The 22,950-nt window shown below is 44.5% G+C and overlaps 1 protein-coding gene and 1 long non-coding RNA gene across 2 annotated transcripts; one reads left to right on the forward strand and one right to left on the reverse strand.

The window, feature by feature from the left end:
• The first annotated feature begins 254 nt into the window (after positions 1–254).
• Positions 255–22,729, forward strand: col1a1a (collagen, type I, alpha 1a). Its single transcript, XM_074657238.1, has 49 exons — positions 255–390; positions 2,533–2,724; positions 3,546–3,568; positions 3,945–3,980; positions 5,494–5,586; positions 7,492–7,560; positions 7,679–7,723; positions 8,566–8,619; positions 8,710–8,763; positions 8,865–8,918; positions 9,023–9,076; positions 9,173–9,226; positions 9,876–9,920; positions 10,044–10,097; positions 10,195–10,239; positions 10,464–10,517; positions 11,279–11,377; positions 11,513–11,557; positions 11,750–11,848; positions 12,180–12,233; positions 12,331–12,438; positions 13,475–13,528; positions 13,640–13,738; positions 13,835–13,888; positions 13,985–14,083; positions 14,220–14,273; positions 14,382–14,435; positions 14,596–14,703; positions 14,794–14,838; positions 15,495–15,593; positions 15,705–15,812; positions 15,977–16,138; positions 16,238–16,291; positions 16,403–16,510; positions 16,631–16,684; positions 16,944–16,997; positions 17,096–17,257; positions 17,543–17,650; positions 17,808–17,915; positions 18,012–18,065; positions 19,490–19,597; positions 19,778–19,831; positions 19,942–20,049; positions 20,141–20,194; positions 20,344–20,451; positions 20,600–20,879; positions 21,002–21,192; positions 21,437–21,679; positions 22,011–22,729. The coding sequence occupies exons 1-49, from the start codon at positions 309–311 to the stop codon at positions 22,155–22,157; spliced, it is 4,344 nt and encodes a 1,447-aa protein (XP_074513339.1). The 5' UTR covers positions 255–308; the 3' UTR covers positions 22,158–22,729.
• On the reverse strand, positions 373–6,642 carry LOC141781517 (uncharacterized). The gene is made up of 3 exons (XR_012596885.1): positions 6,518–6,642; positions 5,152–5,266; positions 373–498 (listed from the first exon to the last, which is right to left on the reverse strand). It is a non-coding gene; the product is annotated as an uncharacterized LOC141781517 (long non-coding RNA).
• Positions 22,730–22,950: the final 221 nt, after the last annotated feature.

A 22,950-nucleotide genomic window follows, 5' to 3' on the forward strand; every position in this document is an offset into this window, starting at 1 on the left:
TCTTTCTTTGAAGGAGGGGTCCATTCTTGTCTTCCCTAAACGTGCAGCAGCGGGGTAATGAGGGTGCGTCCCCAGCCGGTCCAGTCCCCAGCACCTCCCAGTTCTTCAGGCTCCCATATAAAAACCCTGGTGGAAAGTGAGTGTAGGCAGTAGGGAGTTTTCTGCTGGGGTCAGGAGGATTGTGAACAAGACGAGCGGACCCTGCCCCAAACACCAGTATATGAGTGGAGTGTAGCAGGAAGAGAAAACATCCCCAACTTTTTTTTCCTCTCGCCTCAAAGAGTCTACATGTCTGGTGGCATCTAGTCATGTTCAGCTTTGTGGATTTGCGGCTCGCGCTGCTGCTCGGTGCAGCGGTGCTTTTGGTCAGGGCGCAGGGCGAGGACGACCGTAAGTTTCATCACTGTTTACTGGAGCAACCTTCTTTTTTTTCTTGTTTTTTTTTAACTGGGTTTTTGAAAATGGATTTTCTCTTCATGGGTGGACGGCTGCTGAGACCTTAGACAGAGAAGAGAAGAAAGGAAAAAGTTTAAACTAGAAATAAGAACTTTGATGCGTGCTGCTCCTTTGTATAGATGTAGATAGATAGATAGATAGATAGATAGATAGATAGATAGATAGATAGATAGATAGATGTGCTTGTGCAGCTTGTAGTTTAAACAGTACAGGGTGTACTACGTAATGCATTGGACATCTCAAGAAGGCCCCTCTCTCTCTCTCTCTCTCTCTCTCTCCTTGTGTTTGTCTCTGTCTCTCTACCCCCCGCCCCCCGTGCATGCAGAGCGAGTTGCTGCAGGTTTTCCAGGCTTTCCTCCAGGCGACGCTTTCTAACGGAGAATGGCAGAAATGCATGTTTATCCAATCTGAACCCCAAAAGCTAAAAACATCAGCTTTTTCTGACTTGAAAGGCCTAATCCTTCCATGTCATTTTTCTCAATTTGACACCCTTTACTTTTGCTGCCTTCCCCCAGTTTGCCAAAGGTTGATGTCAACCTAAGAAGGTGGTAAACTGCAGTTTTGGATGTAAGACTGTAGGGGGGGGAGAATGACCTTTTTAGCAGCGAAGATCCCCCCCTGCTTCCAGCTGACACGAGGCAGGTAGAGAAAGCTTCTACAGGGCTGATTGATGTGGCAGATTAATTTACTGCCTGGAGCCAAGTGTTGAGTTGGCCTGATGAGTGAGTCACATAATACAGAGAGAGTAGGCGTAGTCTTTGTCTGCCGGAAACATTTGACCTCTACAGCCTGAGCAATCTTCCACTTTATGCTCTCTAACAGAGTTTGCAAAAAGCTCAGATGCATTTAAAACTAGAGTTTTGGGGTCATTGAGGGGGGACGAAGGCCTCTGCTTGAGTTCACCAACTCGTAAGGAGACAAAGAAAATCAGCTCTGGAAAAAAACGAGGAGCTGAAATTCAATTTTTCCAGATGTTGCTGTTGTCTGGAAAGGACTCAGCTGTCTGTCTATCTGATGCAGATGTGGTTTGATCCTCTGAGCGGTCTCGCAGCGCCACCCAGAGGTTTCACTCCGCACCTGCAGACACATCTGGCCGCCACGTCCCCTACACCGCCTCCTTTTCCCTCCCCCCTCCCCCTCCTCCTCCATTTCTTCTTCTTCTTTCCACTCTTTTTTTTGTTTCCTCTAATTGCAAACACATGCGGACCGTGTTTCCACCAGCTGCTGCCAAGCCGACAGTCTGCTGCTTTTCCCTCTGAGCTCAGCAGTTTGGCACGCTGGGACACTTATGACCCCTAAAAGGAGCCCCAGTTTGGGTTTAAGCTTTGTAGAGAAAGCCACAGCAGCGGCAGTGATGCAACTGCAGGTCGGAAAATGTGACTTTGAGTTAGAGCGGAGGAACGATCAGTTTTTTTTATTGTTGTAAAAGGGAAATTAAATCAGTTGGGGACGCGTTCGCTCCATGCGTAACGCTGATGTGATCTGCAACCAGACACAGCACATCGGTGCCCTCTCTGTCACCTTCAGCCTGTCCTCTTTCTGGTCCGGTTCTGAGTTCCACCAGTTCCTTTCCAAACCTTTCACAACACTCAGCTCTCCTGCTTGATATTTTTTATGTTACTGCCATAACCATTTTCTCTGTTCCTGTTCATAACGTTTGCGTCAATATATCAATTATTTTTATGTAGCCTATTTTCTCATGAAGTACTTTAAAACTTGCCTTTAATGCTAAGAGTGCAACAGAACAAAAACATGGGCCTGTATAGATTAACTGTTATAAAAACTATTCATTATTAATATTCTTATTTAAATTGTATTATAATTAATTTTTTAGGTGACGTGATATGGGTATTTTAGGAAATTTGTTAAAACACCACCAAACTAAAAGCTTAACATTTATATATTGGGGTATTATATATATATTACTTTTTATTATTTTTATTTTTTTTCAACTTTGAATTTCAGCTGCTTTTAAATTCCGCTTCCATCTATACCCTTGATTTATTTCTGTGTATGTGTGTTCAGGTTTCTCACTGTCTCTCTCTCTCTGTGTCGCCCCCCCCCCCCCACCCTCAGGTACGGGCGGAAGCTGCACCTTGGACGGCCAGGTGTTTGCTGATCGGGATGTGTGGAAGCCAGAGCCATGCCAGATCTGTGTGTGCGACAGCGGCACAGTGATGTGCGATGAAGTCATCTGCCAGGACACAACTGACTGCCCCAACCCCGTCATCCCCCACGACGAGTGCTGCCCCATCTGCCCCGACGACGGTATTATATCTCTTTCTTTCTTTCTTCACTCAATTTTTTATACTTAATTCCATATTCTTTCTTGTTAATGTCACTTATGATCAATTTCTTTTTCATATTTCTTATTCTCCCCCCCCTTCACCCCCCCCCCCCCCCCAAAAAAAACAAAACAGTCAATCACTTCCAGTCTTGCTCACCCATCTCTCACACCTTCCTTCACTTCTTTCACATTTGGCTCCAACATGACTTAACATGTTGTCTGTCCCCATTAACCCCACAAATATACACACATACACCCGCACACACATTCCTACATTACCAACAACAGAGGACTATAATGCTTCTCCAACAAAGTGGGGACTTCTGTTTCTGGTCACTTTGAAAAAAACAAAAGTAGAATAGAACATTTACTTTTAAGGTCGTGGGTCAAATGCACACACACACACACACACACACACACACACACAACCTTGTACTTCTATCTTTGTGAGGACACTCCATGACATAATGCATTCCCTAGCCCTTTACCCTAACCTTAACCATCACAACTAAAATGCCTCATCCCCAATCCTTACCCTAACTCTAACCTAAACCTAATTGTAACCTGGACCTTAAAACCCAGCTTGAACCCTCAAACAGGCCTTTGAAAGTCTGTCCCCAAAGTGAGGACCGCCCAAAATGTCCTCACTTTCCAAAACTGTCCTCACTCTGAAGGTCTGACACTCAAATTGGTCCTCACAAAGATAGCTGTACAAGTACACCCCCCCCCCTCCTGACTCTTCTGCTTTTCTGTGTGTTTTCTTTCATAAACTGATCTAATAACCTGTCTCCTCTCTCTGCAGGCTATCAAGAGCCTCAGGTTGAGGTAAATATTGATTATTTCTTTGATCCCAAATCATTCAATGATTGTTCTAAATTGTAAATAATATATTCATCATCATCATCATCATCCCACAAACAATATAATTCAGTGAAACAAAAAGACTTAATTGGTTTGATGTAACTGTTGATATTGATATTGATATTGATCACTGATCATTGATGGAGTGATGATTTGGACATATGATAATCAAGAGGAAGATGATGATTCTTTAACTAAATCTATAGATGTTGCTTATTGGTCTGTATCAGATACATTTAGTTGATTGATCATATTCATGTGAATCACACTCTGATATATCAATTACATAATTTAGTTTTAGACTGAGACACTATCTCTTTTTGTTTTTCTTTACTCACAGGGACCCAAGGGAGACCGTGGAGCCAAGGGAGATAGGGTAAGGTTCACACTCTCTTCCTCCTATGATTCACTTAATCAGTCTCTTGATTTCTGGTCACCATGTGGTGCGTTCACAGTCTGTCTCTCTGAGCAGATTCCTGTGTGTTCTGAAGCAGCTTTACTGACAAAAAACGTGATGTGTTTACATGTATTTTCATTCAGGCACATGTGGAAACAGGAACCTTTAGCTCAGTCCAGCATTCAAAATCTCACTTACATCAAAGTAGAGCAGTAAAACAGTGTGAAATATGAAAAGTAAGAGTACTGTGTAAACAGTAGCTGGTCCAAATGACATCATGTCTAGCTACTTATTGGCAAATAGTGTCATATATGATAATGGATTTTGCATTTAAACATTCTTCTTGCAAAGTAACTACAGTCATCAGATAAACAGACTGATGTAAAAGTCCCAGAAAATAGCCTTAATAGTCACTTAGAACTGCGCTACTTTTACTGTTTTGGCTTCCACCTCTGAATTAAGTCAATGCTGCTCTTGTTTCTAGAAATCATTATGAAGCAACAAAGAAAGAAATGTGCTTTAACAGGGTTCATCATTTACTGAGAGCTTTGAAATTATCAGTGACTGAAAACATGCAGAGGTCAGGTTGAAACATGTAGACTGAGGTAGTGAGAGCTTTGCTTGGTTGAAGAAAAGTTAGAAACTGTCAGAAAGAGGGTTTTAATTATTATTATTATTCAAGCAATTTAAGAGTTTTCACACAGAAAACTCAAATTTGATGTCAACGAAATCGACAATATTCTCAAAAAGTTTAGGCGTGCCTTATGGGAAAATCTTCAGTTGTGTTTGGGATTCATTTTGCAACGGTTATGCCACTTCTATTAAAATTGATGAAATCTCGAATTTAAAGTTGAGTTATATTATTTTTTACAGATTGATTTGATTATTTAATTACATTTTTGTCATAATCGGATTTGATTCAGCTAGGGCAGCTCACACTTACAACTGAGATGGGGAGGACACCTCTAATCATTTCTTATTGATATTTAATATCATATTATTATCTAATTATGTGTAATAATTATTATTTTCATGCATTCATGATATTATTTATAATTTATTAGGATCATTTATTTTGAGTTTGTGATCATGATGTAATTCATTCATTCAATGTGCAGTTTCCTATAAAAGGGTCAATGGCTGTTCTTACCCAGTTCCTTTAGCCTGATGTCACATGACCACCACGTCCATTCCTGGTTGGTCACATGTTTAGTCTCATAGGGGAGTAAACTGCATCTCCTCCAGGTTTAATGCTGCGTTCACCACTATAGGAAGCAAGTGAGGAGATTAAAGATTATACACAAGGATCTGTTCTGATGATGTAACAAGAGCGTAGACAGTCATGTGATTGGGGTTTGAACAAATCTAACAGTGGATGTTGTGTTTTCCTCTCTACTGGTCTGTTATTGGTGTGTTAGCATCCAGGTGACCCTCTTATTCTGACTCTTGAGCCTGACCCCTTCTTTCTTTATTCTTTCTCCCCCATCTGCAGGGTGCTGCTGGTCCTGCTGGTAACGATGGTATCCCCGGCCAGCCTGGTGTGCCTGGACCCCCCGGCCCTCCTGGACCTCCCGGCCTCGGTGGAGTAAGTTCAGGATTATTTTTTTTGTATTTGACTTGTTTAGGTCCAAATTGACCAGTTCTAAGCCAACCAGAGCTGGAGACAAAAGTTGCGTGACTTATGCATGTAACTCATTTGTTGGACAGAGGTGTGGCATCATATCGGTGGTCAGGCAAACAAAAACAAGCATTAGTCCCAATTCAGTTTTGTTCTTCTCAGCTCCCAAGCCCTCATATTCCACTAACCATAATTCCTATTGTTTCCTGTAGTTTGTTGGGTTGCATTCTCACACCATCTTGGTGCTTCTGTTAGAAAAATTTGAGATTCCCAAATGTCTTTTTGGATGAATGCCATAAAAATGGACCAGTATAAACCAATAAGAGCATGCTGGGTGTGAACACATCTTCAGAGAGGGCAGAAAGGGCTGGGCAACTGAACTCCACTTTCACAGCTAAAACTCAAGCTTTTCATTGACGTGATGGTCTCTCACGGAATCCAGTTATTGGCTTAAAATGACTGGCTCCGACTTTGGCTTTCAGTCTGGGGTCAGAAGGTCAGAAGTTTCATTAGGGTAGATGTTCAGGAAGGGGAAGCAGAGATGTTCTGGATGCTTCTTTGACCCATTAGTTGATTATTATTTTAAATCGAACAGTATGATAATGATGTTCAGTTAACCATCGACTTCCATCCTAATTGAGTATACTAAACTAACATTCCCACTGTCTCTCATTGTAGTTTAGGCTACTGAGCTAACATTCCCAGGCATATTTTGCATTCCTATATAGAATTTATCACATGCTAATTCACTAGGCTAGGCTAAGCTAACATGACATATCATCCCAGTCTAATTGACCATGCTAATGTAGAAGCTATCATTGGCTAGCATGCTTCTTTACCACATATAGCTAATAGAACCACAATCTAATTTATCATGCTACAGTATGATTCAGCTTACCCTTGACTTCTTTCCTAATTTTGCATTGTTGTGTAGAATTAATCATAGATTAAAATGCTAATTCAATAGGCTAAACTAACATGACATATTATCCTAGTCTAATTTACCATGCTAATGCAGGAGCTATCATTGCTTAACCTGGTTCTTTATCATATAGCTAACAGTATCGCAATGCAATTTAGCATGCTATGATTCAGTTTACCATTGATTTTTGTCCTAATTTTGCATTCTTATGTTGAATGTATCATTGACTCACATGTTAATTCACTAGGCTAAGCTAACATTATATCATCCTAGTCTGATTTAGCATGCTTGTACAGAATTTACCACTGACTCACATGCATATTTACCACACATAGCCTATAGCTTACAGTTTTAGAATCTAACTAAGCCTATGATTCAGTTTGCTATTGACTTCCATCCTAAATTAGCATACTAACTGACCATAATATACATACAACAGACTTCCATTCTAAATGACCACGCTAAGCTAATACTAACATTAGCATAGAGCTCAACAAATCCTACATCAGCAACATTACGAGTGACGAGGTCAAAGGTCATGGGATGATCCTGGCTGATAGAGAGAAGGGAACCAAACTGTTTGTCTACACAAAAATGATGGGATGTGGTAGAAACAGGAGTTGGACACGTGTACAGTTGGAGCAGACCAAACTACACTAGATATTGGAATTGGCATGTTTTGCTTACGTTGCTTCAGCATGAATCTTAGGATCAGGATTTGATTTAGACATAGGCCTACTTGAGGATGTTTTGGCTGGGATGCTCCAAAATCTATTATCAGAGAAAGAGAAATTGGTCTTGAGCTTGTTATGAAAATGTGTGAACATATTTTACATAAACTGGCATACAAACAACGTAGAAAAGGCATTTTATTCATGTCATTTAAACCTAGTTGATATTTTCAGATGATATATCACATGTATTTATATCTATGTTTGCTTTTTTTCCAGAACTTCTCCCCTCAGATGTCCGGTGGATACGACGATAAATCACAAGCCATGCCTGTGCCTGGACCAATGGTAGGTCACACACACATACACATACACACACACACACACACACACACACACACACACTATAATTTCACTGTCGATCATGGTGATGCAGTATCTGACCTTGCCTTTGTTTGATTGACAGGGCCCATTGGGACCCCGTGGACCCCCTGGAGCTCCCGGCTCTAGCGTAAGTACACCACTTCCTTCTTCCTCAAAATGTTTCAAAGCTGGGAGGATAGAGGAGGAGAGGGCAGTGGAGAGGGCATGTGTACCTCATACATCATCATGACATCACAAGCCATTTTGGCTTCATGCTCCACTGAGTAACTCTCATAGGAATGAACAGGAGCCCGCCTCCAACGCTGTAACTCTTTATACATCCTCCATGGTGAATAACAGTGGTAAGATATGCGTGAATGAAGCAAGGAGCTTCACTTTTTTTGTCTGAAAACACACTTAAGTTCCGCGTGCAGCTTACACAGGCAGAACCGTGACAGGAGGCTATAGATAGGTGAGCGTGTTTCAGCTTCGGCCAGTATTAACACAACATTTGGACAGCACCTTGCTTGCATTACCCTCCATGCTCCTCACTAAAATACTAAGTTTGTCTGGACCAGGAAGGATCATTCAAACCTTTAAGCTAGTGGGTTAGCTTTGAGCTTTCTGAGATTCACCACAGTTACCAATAAAAAATACAAGAAGTTTTCGGATCAAACATGGACTAAGTGATCAATGCAGCAGACTTGAGGACGTCTGTGAATGTAGTCGAAGCTAGCCAGGACTCACTCCAAATATACACAAATGATTTAAGTCAATGATAGAGAGTCCTGCTATATAAGGAGAGAGATTCTCCCGCATTTAAAATTCAGCTCCTGTTCCCACCCAAGATACCTCACTGACTCACAGACACATAGACATACAACTTATACCGGTTTGCATGTTATTACAATAACTTGGGTGGATTTACCCCTAATAGAGAGTAAGTGCAAAAGTAGTAGTGCTGATGTCTATGTGTGTCTCCACCTACAGGGACCTCAGGGATTCACTGGCCCCCCTGGTGAGTCTGGAGAGGCCGGACCTTCTGTGAGTATTAGAAACATGGAAACAGATACACACCTTGCACCTTGGTAGTTTGTCATCGTTCTCACCTCGGTTGTGTGTCTTTCTCTGCAGGGTGCCATGGGTCCCCGTGGCCCCGCCGGCCCCTCTGGAAAGAACGGAGAGGATGTAAGTCGACCGCATCTGCTCATTATTCACCATCTATGTCACAGTTTAGAGTAAAGAGTGACTTTATCCATCCACTCATCCCCCTTCTCTCTTTCTCTCAGGGTGAGTCTGGCAAACCTGGTCGTGGTGGTGAGCGTGGACCTTCTGGCCCACAGGTGAGTTGTAAATCTTAATGATGTAATGTAGAAAAAAAAAGAAAGAAAAAAAAACAGAGCAGTGATACTAAATTGTGCCTCCTATCTCTTTTCTTTCCCCTCAGGGAGCTCGTGGTTTCCCAGGAACCCCTGGACTGCCCGGCATCAAGGGACACAGAGTGAGTCAGATCTCCCCCCGTTCAACAAATCAACACTAGAGCATCACCTATAACTGTGGACTTCATCTGTTGCTATATGTCTCTCTTTCTCTGTAGGGATTCAGCGGTCTGGATGGTGCCAAGGGAGACAACGGCCCCTCTGGTCCCAAGGTGACTGCCTCACTTTGTTACCTTGCTCCTAGAAAAATGCCAATTTTGAACATCCAAGTGGGTGCAGCACTAACAGTGGCAGGAGCAATAGAAGAAGTAGTTGTAACAGTACTGCTACTAGCAATGTAAATAGTATTAATGTGGTACTCCAGTGAGTAGAATTGCACTTCCATAAAGTTTGGGTGCTCGCAAGATAAAAATGGAAGCTGCAGAAGTTGTGGTATCCTGACTTTTAGTCCCTAAAATTGGCTAAAACTGGCTCCTACATTTCCCATAAGGCCCATCTTTTTCTTTAGACCTGCCTGCCTGTTAAAAGCCCATGTCTTGCAAACTCCACATATTCAGGTTGTAGTACAAGCTTTCTGATATAAATTTTGTAGTTTTCAAGTCCAAGCAACAAGTAAACTGACTAAAATCAGTGTGCTGAGTTTTGGTGTTAGTATTAGTTGTGGTCACAGTAGTGTTACTACTAGCAGCAGCAGTAGCAGACATAGTAGCATCCATATTGGAGATCCAGAACTGGCCAATATGGCTAGTTATAATAACTAGCCAACATGGATAGTTATTGGCTCGTAGCAGCCATATTGGCTGGTTATATTGACAAACCATTCTCAACACCTCACCTGCCTGTGTGTTTGTGCATGTTTAGGGAGAGACTGGAGCCCCCGGTGAGAACGGAACCCCCGGTGCTATGGTGAGTAAAACAATCATCCCATTCATCTTGGATTTTTCCTCCCTTCAGATTAATATATATATATATATATATATGTAATTTATATATGGTATGGCTGACTGACTATTTGTTTCTCTGCCTCAGGGACCTCGTGGTCTGCCCGGTGAGAGAGGTCGTACTGGTGCTAATGGAGCTGCTGTGAGTCCACACACACACACACATACAAATATTGCAATCGATCAATGGAGTCGGTCAATGAACAGATCAACCAATCCTGTTTGTCTATGTCCTGCAGGGAGCTCGTGGTAACGATGGTTCTGCTGGTGCTGGCGGACCTCCCGTAAGTCTTTCATTTTCCCCAAGCTTTAAATCCACTCAGTGAGTCACCTGTGTCTGTCAATCAGTAGCATGTTTGAACTCCCAGTGAGCCTAGTTTAGTGTTTTAAAAAACCCCAGGGGGATTCTCAGATAGGAACCTTTAAAAAAACACATTATTTTCTGCCGGATGGCCGGATGAATCTGCTACTTTTGTCTGAATCTCTTTGTTTTATTGTTTCCTCCCAGGGTCCCACTGGCCCCGCTGGACCTCCTGGATTCCCTGGTGGCCCTGGAGCCAAGGTACAACTATGCCTGTTATGATCCACGGCACTCCATTTTTAATGTCTTCAACATCTTCCTAAATTTTCCACCATCTCTTTCACCATCCAAAATAACACCACACATGTCATTTGATCCCATTTCCTCTTCTCTATCTTCTCTTCTCGGGTTGAGGTTGTAGCAGTCATTAGAACGTTACTGAACTGACCCTGTAGTGCTTTGATGCATTCCTCTTCACATATGTGACCTTTGATTTGACCTTTGAACAGGGGTAACATAGGGTGGGGGGGTCATACGAGGTCGTCCAAGATGCACAGGAATTCTGTTCTATGTCTTTTTCCATACTGCACACTAAGTCTAAGCAAGTTTGGGGTTTGTAGTAGAGTGTGGAAAGTGAAAGAATGACATACATTATGGATATTAAATTTGCTTATTGTTTGAGTGAGCTGTTGATGGACACTAGTTGCCCGCAAGTATAAGTATTGAATCTTTCAAAATAAAACATTTACTATGTAGTGTGGAATTGGGACACAGCTTTAGTTCTAGTTAATTGTGTACAGATATTGGTGGAGATTGGCCAACAAGTTGGTGTTTTAATATTTTTTTTCAATTTGAACACAAAATACAATCCTCTGTTCTCCCACCTTTCAGAAGACTTTTCCTTTTTTTCTGTCATACTGGTATTTTTCATCCCTCTCCAAGTATTCAACCAGGATGGATCACAGCCTCGCTGTCGGTTTGGACATGATAATCTAACTGTTCTTTGGTTCTCCTCTACCCAGGGTGACGCTGGAGCTCAGGGTGCTCGTGGATCCGAAGGACCCGCTGGATCCCGCGGTGAGCCCGGTAACCCCGGACCTGCTGGACCCGCCGGACCTTCTGTAAGTAAACAATAGCCTTCTCTGATGGACTGTTTAGGTCCCAAATGAGATCACTTTCACAATGATGTCGTGGCATATACATCATTCCTCAGAATCTTCTGCCCTCTGGTTAATGAAAATCTCTTCTCCTCTCAGGGAAACCCCGGAACTGATGGAGCCGCCGGAGCCAAGGGAAACGCTGTAAGTATCTCTCTCAACTTCATAAGCATGTCTGGGTTGAGGATTTTAATCCTTTTTCTGTCTTAAAATTCTGTGCGAGGACGCTGACAAAGCAGCCGGTGCCGGTGTTTCATGGTAACATAGCGGCAGAGAGTGATTACTGGCAGTGCAGCATGATGTGACCGTGTTGTTGCTGTCTGCTGCCCCCTGCAGGGTGCTGCTGGAGTTGCCGGAGCTCCCGGTTTCCCCGGACCCCGTGGACCCTCAGGACCTCAGGGTGCTGCCGGTGCCCCCGGAGCCAAGGGTAACACTGTGAGTAAAGCTTTCTCAGAAAAACTAAACAAAGCCAAAAATAGTATTTTCTGAGATCCCTCTCCTGTTACGGACATGATTCAAAATCCAAACATAGTGAAGTAAAAGTAAAACCACTGAAAAGTAAAGATAAGTTAAGACAAGATAAGGTATTACTTTAGTTTCCTTCCAGTGTTTTGTTTGTTGTTGACAACTATTTGTGTTGCTTTTTATTTATTTCTTGTTAGCTCTGTCTCAATTATTGTTTATTTGTTATGCGTTTGTCCATTTGTTTTAGATAACTGATGTTAGTTGTTGTTGTTGTTGAATTGGATTTGTTTGTTTCCCTCAGGGTGAGGCTGGTGCCCCCGGATCCAAAGGAGAGGCTGGTGCCAAGGGAGAGGGTGTAAGTCCAAGTTCACCACAGTCAGCTCTGTAATACACACATGCATGGATACACATTCCATCTCTTATGCCATGCGTGTTGTTTGTGTGTTCTCCAGGGTGCCTCAGGAGTTCAAGGACCCCCAGGACCTTCCGGTGAGGAGGGCAAGAGAGGAGCCAGAGGAGAGCCTGGTACTGCTGGAGGCCGCGGAGCCCCCGGAGAGCGTGTATGCATTTCACCTTATCTTCACTATAACATACTGAGTACTGTAGTATTCTTTAATATTAAGCGTAATATGGAGGGAAAATGATAGAGTTGCCCTCTGGTGGTGTTCTTCAAATAGAAAAAGTGTCTATATAGAATTGTATTAATATCTGCTTGAATCACCATTTTAAGGCAGCCCTGCCACTTTTAACTGAGTCAATTTGAAATTAATCTAACTTTTGTGCAATGACAGACTTAACATGTTTGATTTTAAATTCTAAAAAAAAAAACTTTTTTGCTGGTCAGTGCAAATATGATTAAATATTCTGATAAATCTCATGAATATACTGAGGTAAAAGGTCAAAATATGACCTACTCATAATACAAGTATTCATCGTGGAGGCCACAAATTATACAGAAACCCTTAAGGGTCATCAGGACCATGCAAACAAACTCTCTAGTACCCCCTGCAGGCCAGAAAGTAGAACTGTAAATGCAGAAGCAGAGCATCATTTCCAAATATTTGGAAACATAGTGCTGATACAATATCTAACATATTGCACATAATGCACGGACAAAAACAGAGTTGAAAAATTATAGAATAAACTCTAAACATAGTTACAATTGCTTCCGAAGTCTTCCTTATAGGTCGTCAGGCAGGGAGTCTCCCAAGAGTTGTTTTTGCAATTTGCAGGTTACCTTCTAGACACGACCCATGTTAGGGTTAGGGATGCACCGATACCGGTAACGGATCGGATATCAATTGAATTCAAATTATTTTGATATAGCGTCAAATCATTACAGAAGTTATCTTCATATAGAGTAGGTCTAGACCGTACCGTATAATTTAGAGACCCAATGAAACCCTCGTATCGAATCAGAACTCAGTATCGGCTGCCACCCCAAAGCCCAGGTATTGCTATCGGTATCTGAGACTGAAAAAGTTGGATTGGTACATCCCTAGTTCGGGTCATGGTAACAGGCCAATCCTGTCTAGATGTAACAGTGTTGGCTTGTGTTCATAGAGCTAAGCATGATGTGCTTGATTCTCTCTGCAGGGTGCCCCTGGCGGTCGTGGTTTCCCTGGCTCTGATGGCCCTGCTGGAGCCAAAGTGAGTACATCCTTCCATTTCACTAACAAGCATTGAGTCACTCCAGATCAGTTTTGATTGAACTAATCATTGCCTTTCTGCCTCTTTTCTCCCTCTCTCCCCCCATCATAGGGCGCATCTGGCGAGCGCGGTGCCCCCGGTGCCGTTGGACCTAAAGGTTCCACTGGCGAGGCTGGCCGCACTGGCGAGTCTGGTTTGCCCGGAGCTAAGGTGAGATTCCCCTCTCTTTGTCCATCACATAATTGTCATCAACATCATTTATTCACTGCACAGGACCCTCCTTTGACCTCTGACCTCTGCCTGTAGGGTATGACTGGTAGCCCTGGCAGCCCTGGACCTGATGGCAAAATGGGACCTGCTGTAAGTTCATGTTCAAGTATAATGCATTTTGATCTCAATCTCATCAAAACACAGACATTTTGTGTTTACTTAAACTAATCCTTAATGAATTACCAGGGAGCCACTGGACAAGATGGCCGCCCCGGACCCCCTGGCGCTGTTGGAGCTAGAGGCCAGCCCGGAGTCATGGGATTCCCCGGACCCAAGGGAGCTGCTGTGAGTGTTGTGTCTCAACTGCTACACAGTATCATTGATCATCTGAATATTTTAGTCAGTAGACGACTGAGAAGTACGCTACTAAAAATGGTCTCCACATCTCTGGTAACAGTGCTTTTCTTTCTCCTGTCTGTAGGGTGAGGGTGGAAAGCCTGGCGAGAGAGGAGTAATGGGACCCACTGGCGCCCTTGTAAGTTGTCTACACTATACTACTGAATCAACTCCATTCTACCGTTTTCCTGCAATGCTTAAAGGCTACAACCTGCGAGTCTAAAAAGCATGCCATCTTTCTACCCAGGGTGCCCCTGGAAAGGACGGTGATGTTGGTGCTCCAGGCGCCTCCGGACCTGCTGTAAGTACAACGCACACACATGCCCACATTGACAACCGGTTCCATAAGCTTGATGGTCTACGAACTTACATACGCAGCGACTGACTGTCATACCAACACAATGCCTTACTTCTGGTCGTTTTCCGTTAGCTCTAACAGCCCTTCTCTTGCTCACCCTCAGGGTCCTTCTGGTGAGAGAGGAGAGCAGGGACCTGGAGGTTCTCCTGGATTCCAGGGTCTTCCAGGACCCCAGGGTGCCATTGGTGAGAGCGGCAAGTCCGGAGAGCAGGTATGGACTGAGATATGATCGATTTAGATATCTGATCAAATTGATACCGTCTCGTAAATCACCACATTAATTGCCTCTCTGTCTTTCTAGGGTGTGAACGGTGAGGCTGGAGCCACAGGACCCGCTGGAAATAGAGTAAGTCACTTATCATCATCATCATCATCATCACTGTCACAATTACTCAGCAATCTGCGCCCAGCAGCATCCATTAATGGAGGATCATTGGAGAGTTGTCTAAATAAGTAAATCTTTACCTACCAGGCTACAAACAGCTAAAAAAGCTTTAGGTTGATTGAAAATTTATGTTATTGCTAACAGGCTAAAGCAAGCTAATAACAGGCTAATGCCGATTGGTGAGCTATGCAGATAGCATGACTAACTTTAAGCTGACATTGTCTGAAAACTTCAACAAATGTAGCCACCTGAGGAAAGGCCCTTGCTTAGCAGATACATGTTTTGCAAAGCATTGCTGATAGTGTTTTGGGATGATAGCCTTCCACCTCACATCAGTACCTCCCTTTGGGGAATATCGTCGACTTAGATAGACAGATAAGAGTTTAAATTCAATTCAATTCAATTTATTTTTATATAGCGTCAAATCATAACAAAAGTTATCTCAAGACACTCTTCATATAGAGCAGGTCTAGACCATAACTGGGCTCTGGGTGGGCGGCCATCTGCCTCGACCGGTTGGGTTGAGATCCACAGTCAGATAGATTCTCGTGATTTCTTTGACCACTCTTGGACCTCCACTTCAACTTACCTAACTCTCTGCCACCCCTTCCCCTTAGGGCGAGAGAGGATTCCCCGGTGAGCGTGGTGCCCCCGGTGCTGTTGGACCCGCTGGTGCCCGTGGATCCCCCGGATCCGCTGGAAACGAGGGTGCTAAGGTAAGCCCAGAGAGATGTAAAAGAGAAAACCTCGATGGTCTGTGAAGTTCTCGTCGATCTGGTGTGTGACTCTCTTGCTCTTGTCCTCTTCCCCTTCCTCCTCTTCCTCAGGGAGATGCTGGATCCCCCGGTGCCCCCGGAGCCCAGGGTCCTCCCGGACTGCAGGGAATGCCCGGTGAGCGTGGTTCTGCTGGCCTTCCAGGACTGAGAGGAGACAGAGTGAGTCACCGAAACAATATTCCCAGTAGTCCCAATATTCCCAGTATATAGGATTGGATGTAACTAGTCACTACTGATGTACAGTAGTGAGTGTCACCAACGCCATCCGCAGTAGCTTTCTAGTGTATCTACTCCTCACTCCCCGTCTCCATCCAATAACCTAGGGTGACCAAGGAGGCAAGGGTGTTGATGGAGCTCCTGGTAAGGATGGCCCCCGTGGTCTTACTGGACCAATTGGACTTCCTGGATCTGCCGGATCCACCGGAGACAAGGGAGAGCCTGGTGCCGCCGGACCTGTCGGACCTGGTGGAGCTCGCGGAGGCCCTGTAAGTACCTACCTGTCTGTCTGTCCTTCTGAAGATGAGCTCAAAGTTCTCCAGCTGCTTGAATCTTGAGATCCTTGACTAACTCCTCCTCTTCCTCAGGGTGAGCGTGGAGAGTCTGGACCACCCGGACCTGCTGGATTCGCTGGACCTCCCGTAAGTCACTTCTGCATGAATGTCCTGGCTCCTGTGTTTCTTTAGCTTGAAGCTTCAACACAGAATTTACTGACTCTCTCTCTCTCTCCATCCACCATCATTCTACCACAGGGTGGTGATGGACAGCCTGGTGCTAAGGGAGAGGCTGGAGATAATGGTGCTAAGGGAGATTCTGGTCCCCCTGGTGCTGCTGGACCCACTGGTGCCCCTGGACCTCAGGTTTGGAAACTCATACATTCACACCTCATTATAGAAAATCCCATAATTTAGAGTGAACATTAGAAGTTTGCCTGGCACTGGTTCTCCCATGCTGACTGACAATATGTTTTGTCCTTTCAGGGTCCCGTTGGAAACACCGGCGCTAAGGGAGCCCGCGGAGCTGCTGGACCTCCTGTAAGTCACCACTCTTCTTCTACTCTGTCCTCCTCTTCCTTTAATATATTTACATTTATGCTGACTTCAGCTTCAGTTCCTCAATTAGGAGCATCATAAGCAGTATTGTAGAGGTCAGACGTGACGGTGCCCATGGCCATACTGAGCAGAGAGTGTAGTCCGTTGTTTATTATTCATCCTTCTTTTTTATTATTTACACTGACCATACACAACCAATTTTCCAGAAACAGTCAGCTAATGGACCTTTGTCTTTCCCTAGGGTGCTACTGGCTTCCCTGGTGCTGCTGGTAGAGTTGGAGCCCCTGGCCCCTCTGTAAGTCTTTCTCTCATGTGATTAGCATGTATTGTTCCCCATGACAGGGCTCAACGTCCAGGATGGTTTTTCAACAATGTTGTGTTCCCCCGCCATAGGGAAACGCTGGAGCTCCCGGACCCGGTGGACCAGCTGGAAAGGAAGGACCCAAAGGAAACCGTGGTGAGACTGGACCTGCTGGTCGCCCTGGTGAGATGGGTGCATCTGGACCCCCAGGAGGTCCTGGAGAGAAGGGTAGCCCTGGTGGCGAGGGATCTTCCGTAAGTGATCTTTAACATTCAAAACAAACTGGAGCCCCTTCCATCTCAATCTATCACAGAACCAAGTGATTGGTGGCTAATAAATGATATTATACATTAATGTTAAATGATTTGATACCACCTAAAATTATCCTCTTTAAGTTGTAGCACTGAATTAATTAAGTCTCCACATTTCACTGACAACACCACATTGTTGAGGTGTTGGTTGCTGTCAGTTTATGCTGCCATACACCAGGATGATGCCTAACCACTTTCTCTTTTGTCTCTCTCTGTCGCCCCCTGCAGGGAAGTTCTGGTCTGCCTGGACCTCAGGGTATTGCTGGATCTCGTGGTATTGTTGGTCTGCCTGGACAGAGAGGAGAGAGAGGTTTCCCTGGCATGCCCGGACCTTCCGTGAGTTCCTATTGTTACTCTACAAAACTACAAACTGCAGAGTGGATCTAATGGAACCAGAATGCCCATATGTCATGTGATTTTAAAGTAGTATAAAGTCATTGTAATTAGTAACTGAGGTTGTTACGTCTGGACTGACTGTGGCTGTCACCCACAGGGAGAGTCTGGAAAGCCTGGACCTTCCGGCCCCGGTGGTGAGCGCGGACCTTCCGGACCCATGGGACCCGTTGGACTGGCTGGAGCCCCCGGTGAGCCTGGACGTGAGGTATGAAGAAAGGATCGTACTTGTACACTAGCTGTCTGTCTGACTTGTATACTGGTGTAGGTGTTTCCTAATCAGTTAACCTGCTTTGTGTTTTAGGGAAGCCCCGGTAACGAGGGATCAGTTGGTCGCGATGGAGCTGCTGGACCCAAGGTGAGTTCAAACGATGTCATCGCTGAACTCGTTCTCAGTCAAGGTGAACAGTTTGCTGTGCTAGATTTGTTTTCCAAATGGCACAGTGACACGGTAAACTTTGTCTGTTGCTCCAGCCTCTACTAAAAAACTGAGCTTGAGAAAAGTCAGCTAGGTTGACCTGAACCAAGCAAGAGCTAAAGCCGCCTGCAAGGTCATTTAGCAAACAACATGCTAACCACAGTAGCTTCTGTTAGATACACTAATACTTAGCTGAGCATCTTCTGTAGAAAGCAAGTTGAAAAGCTGCCATCACACAAAATCAGAGCCATGTCTGTGAAAATTCTGTTGACATGGATGGAAACACCAATATTGTAGCACCCCAAAATCACAAACTACAGGTTTGGATGCCCTTAAGGCATATACACTAGGGAAACAGCATTAGGACAGAATGATACCTGCAGCTAAAGTTTTGTACAGCCTAGACTAAGGGAATCAAACAAACATCCTGAGGGCCAGAATCGGCACGCCAAAGGCCATTTCGGGCCACTGATTTGCCAATTTGGGCCAATGCAGCCCAATTCAGCCTACTGGATGACTTTGCAGAGTGCAAAAATTGCAGAGAATTAATTAATTCCAATAAAATGCACTGCTATTTTTATTAGTCTACTGGGGGTTGCACAGTCGTAATAAGAGTAGCAGGCCCTACACTGGTTAGGCTATTACCTACTACAGATCCCAACGTGCTTATGTATAGGCTAAGTGACAACACTGTCAAAAAAGGACAAAAGGGTCAGGTTTTCTAAGAAAAATGGACCAGTTCCGATTTTTTCACAGAGGTAAATGGGAAGTGTGCTTAGTGTGTTCACAGCACCTTTCAGTGCTCAATGAATACAGTATAATATTGAGCGCCACTTTCAGATTCATCATGGCTAGAAATACTAGAACTTGCAAGGAAAACTGAGCGAAGATAAATGGATTGTTGTCTGTTTTTAGTAATAGCCAAGAAATCAGCGAGACATCTCTGGCTGTTCATCACCTCTTTTGAAAATGGATTGTTCATAAATAGTGAACGTTTTCCAAATATACTTGTACTCCTTTACACTAAAAGAAAGGGAAAAATTTGGAGGTGTTGTTATTATGCAATGGTTTTACTGGTCCGGCCCACTTGAGATCACATTGAACTGTATGTGGCACAGGAACTAAAATTAGTTTAACACCCCTGGCCTAGTCAATAGCCTATTTCACCAAATCTTGTGTATCTGAAGTTTCTCTGGCCAAAAATCAAAGGCCAAAGACCTGTGAGATCCTGGATGACAGATATTTGGTTTTATCTGAGCCTCTTTCAGCAGCCCTTTATTTTATTCCTCGAACATAGGACCATGGTAATAAAATACATGAGATTAAAGCTGGTGAAATAAACTTATTTTGTGTTTGCGTTTTAGGGAGACCGTGGAGAGAGCGGCCCATCTGGAGCCCCTGGTGCCCCTGGACCCTCTGGTGCCCCCGGACCTGTTGGACCCGCTGGAAAGAACGGTGACCGTGGAGAGACTGTAAGTGACGGAACCATTTTTCACTTCAGTCAATGTCTTTTAATGAAAATAACTTCAGTATATACCTCAGTACATATTAATAAAAACTAGCCACTGATACTAGATCTACTGTAGGTAAGTGCATGGATTGTGTTTCACTGCAATCTGCCTTGCATTAAACTGATTTGTTTTATGTTTCAGGGACCTGCTGGCCCCGCTGGCTCTGCTGGCCCATCTGGACCTCGTGGCCCTGCTGTAAGTAACAACACTAGCACCATTAATAGACAAATACAAATAAACAACAACTAAAATAGATGGAACGGCGTACAAAGGAAGGCAAAACATCTCCTTCTTCCCACTAACAGGGAGCTGCTGGACTTCGTGGAGACAAGGGAGAGTCTGGTGAGGCTGGAGAGAGAGGCATGAAGGGACACAGAGGATTCACTGGCATGCAGGGACCTCCTGGAGCATCTGTATGTCACTTCACACTCGCACCTACACGTATGTCACACATGCAATATGCACACTTTATATCTAACTCCTGTTTTTGTTCTGGACACATAGGGATCATCTGGAGAACAGGGACCCGCTGGTACTGGTGGACCCGCTGGACCTAGAGTGAGTTAACACACCACATAATCTTTAAGTGCTTGGAACAGTTTTAGGTGTTTTGCATTTTAATATTTAGTTTATTTTCCGTGTCTCAGAGTGTTTGGAGGAACTTTGACATTCAGAGACTTTAAGGTTTTGCTTTGTGCCGTTTGTAGGGCCCCTCAGGATCTTCTGGATCTGCTGGTAAGGATGGTATGACTGGCCTGCCTGGACCCACTGGACCTCCTGGACCTCGTGGACGTTCTGGCGAGATGGGACCTGCTGTAAGTCTAACTGTCTAACTATCCATCCATTCATCTGGCTATTTACTTTGCATCTCCTTGCTAAGGGAAAAAAGGTGTTGTGATTTTCAAGGAAGCTTCTACCAGCAATAAAATAACCAACTTCTTCTCTTCCTCATCTTGCTCTCAGGGTCCTCCCGGAGCTCCTGGACCTCCCGGAGCACCAGGTGCACCTGGTGGCGGATTTGACCTCGGCTTCATTTCCCAGCCTCAGGAGAAGGCCCCCGATCCCTTCCGCATGTTCCGTGCTGATGACGCTAACGTTCTCCGCGACCGCGACCTGGAGGTGGACGGCACCCTGAAGAGCCTGAGCCAGCAGATCGAGCAGATCCGCAGCCCCGACGGCACCCGCAAGAACCCCGCCAGAACCTGCCGCGACCTCAAGATGTGCCACGCTGACTGGAAGAGCGGTAAGTGTTTATCCAACATTGGCAGGACAATTGGAAGTATAGAGGAGGATTGGAGAGATTAGCTTGCTGGAGTTGTGATTTTTCTGACCTTCTCCTCCTTTTCTGAACTCCTTGTTCTCCAGGCGAGTACTGGATTGACCCTGACCAGGGCTCCACTATGGACGCCATCAAGGTCTACTGCAACATGGAGACCGGAGAGACTTGCGTAGCCCCAACTCAGCGCGAGGTCGCCAAGAAGAGCTGGTACACAAGCAAGAACATCAAGGAGAAGAAGCACGTCTGGTTCGGAGAGGCTATGACCGATGGCTTCCAGGTAAACACGCTAAACCCGAAACACTTCCTCACTCCTTGCTCCAAATCCATCCCTACCTGCCCTCTCTTAGGTCAAGGTCCATCTCAGTCCCTACTTCCTCTACCCCTCCCCTCCTCTCAATTCCACTTCTCAGCCCTCTCTTGTTTCCTCGACTATTCCTCAACTCCATCTTACCTCTACACTCATTATCCCTCCTCTGGCCTCACAGTTCAGTCAGTAACTTCTCCCCCTCCTCCCTACACAGTTCGAGTATGGAAGCGAGGGCTCCATGCCAGGAGATGTCAACATCCAGCTGACCTTCCTGCGCCTCATGTCCACTGAGGCAACCCAGAACATCACCTACCACTGCAAGAACAGCGTCGCCTACATGGACGCCACCGTCGGCAACCTCAAGAAGGCCCTGCTCCTCCAGGGCTCCAACGAGATCGAGATCAGAGCCGAGGGCAACAGCCGCTTCACCTACAGCGTCCTGGAAGACGGATGCACGGTGAGAAAACTTTAGTTAAAACTCTCATCCCAATTCCACTCACAGCTGAATTAGCTTCAAATGCTAAGTCCCTGCAAAGTTAGGAATAACCAGTAGGTCGCAATTCAGCATGCACGTACACTCCTTGATGTTACGCACACAGTGTTTTTGAGTTAGATAGCAAAGACTCCAAGGAACATGCATGCTAGCTACTATAGATAGTCTTGCGGTTCATGTGCTTTGTACAAAAGTGCAGGCAAAATTGGAGGAATTTTGATATGTCCAGCGTTAACTTTGCAGCGGCCATTTTGAATGTTGACACTAACACCCCTTTCTTCTTCTCTCCCTCCAGTCACACACCGGTACATGGGGCAAGACAGTCATCGACTACAAGACATCGAAAACATCTCGCCTGCCCATCATTGATATCGCTCCTATGGATGTTGGTGCTCCAGACCAAGAGTTCGGCCTTGAAGTTGGACCCGTCTGTTTCTTGTAAAAAGAGAAATCTGGACTTGAAATTGTTGTTGTGTGTGTGTGTGAGTGTGTTTATTTTTTTTTCTAGCAGTCATCTCTCTCTAAAAAAAAGAACCCACCAAAACATTTCTCTAATTCCATTTTTCTGAAAAATCTGACCCATCGCTCCTGATTCTACGAATTCCTATTCGGCCATTGTTCCGATGGTCCACTTTGCCTAAAACCTGCACTTCAACAAGATGGCGGCGATGCGGCGGAGTCTGCATCGTCGTGTTCGGGACCACTACTTTTTTTTTGTTTCTGACATTTTTTTTGTTTTTTTTTACCATCACCAACACCAAGGATCCTATAGAGAAGACATTTTGTTTCACTGGCAACAAGAAAATAATATATGCTTCTGTAAAGTGTAAAAAATTGACTTCCCCCCTCTTCATCCAGCCAAACCAGGCCTCTCTGGAGTTTACAGAAACACACAGGTGACTTTTGTATTTTTATACACCACTGTGGTGAGAGGAATGAAAGGACAGTCCCAACAGACAGAACCCAATTGCTTTGTACCACGTTCAGGTGTTGATGAATAAACGGTGAAACTGACAGCCATGTTTGTCTCTGTTGTTCTGCCCCCAACCTGTCCACCTGCCCCCCAGACGAACACTGACAACTCCCTCATTTTGTAGCTGTTGTGATTGTTTGTTGTTGTGGTTGCTTTCTTGTTTGTTTGTTTGTTCCTTTCTATTTCTTTTTTTTTTTTTTAAAGAAAAGTCACATTAAAACCACCTGCAGAGAAACATGGGTTTAAACCTCTTTTTTTTTTT

Source organism: Sebastes fasciatus, chromosome 13, assembly GCF_043250625.1.
Source record: "Sebastes fasciatus isolate fSebFas1 chromosome 13, fSebFas1.pri, whole genome shotgun sequence".
NCBI lineage: Eukaryota > Metazoa > Chordata > Actinopteri > Perciformes > Sebastidae > Sebastes > Sebastes fasciatus.

Excerpts from the sequence above, each read along its gene's own strand:
- col1a1a (XM_074657238.1), top strand. The coding sequence starts at position 309 with ATGTTCAGCTTTGTGGATTTGCGGCTCGCGCTGCTGCTCGGTGCAGCG. Across the intron at positions 15,594-15,704 it reads CTGGAAACGAGGGTGCTAAG|GGAGATGCTGGATCCCCCGG; the intron begins GTAAGCCCAGAG and ends CCTCTTCCTCAG. Across the intron at positions 16,998-17,095 it reads TTGGAGCCCCTGGCCCCTCT|GGAAACGCTGGAGCTCCCGG; the intron begins GTAAGTCTTTCT and ends CCCCCGCCATAG.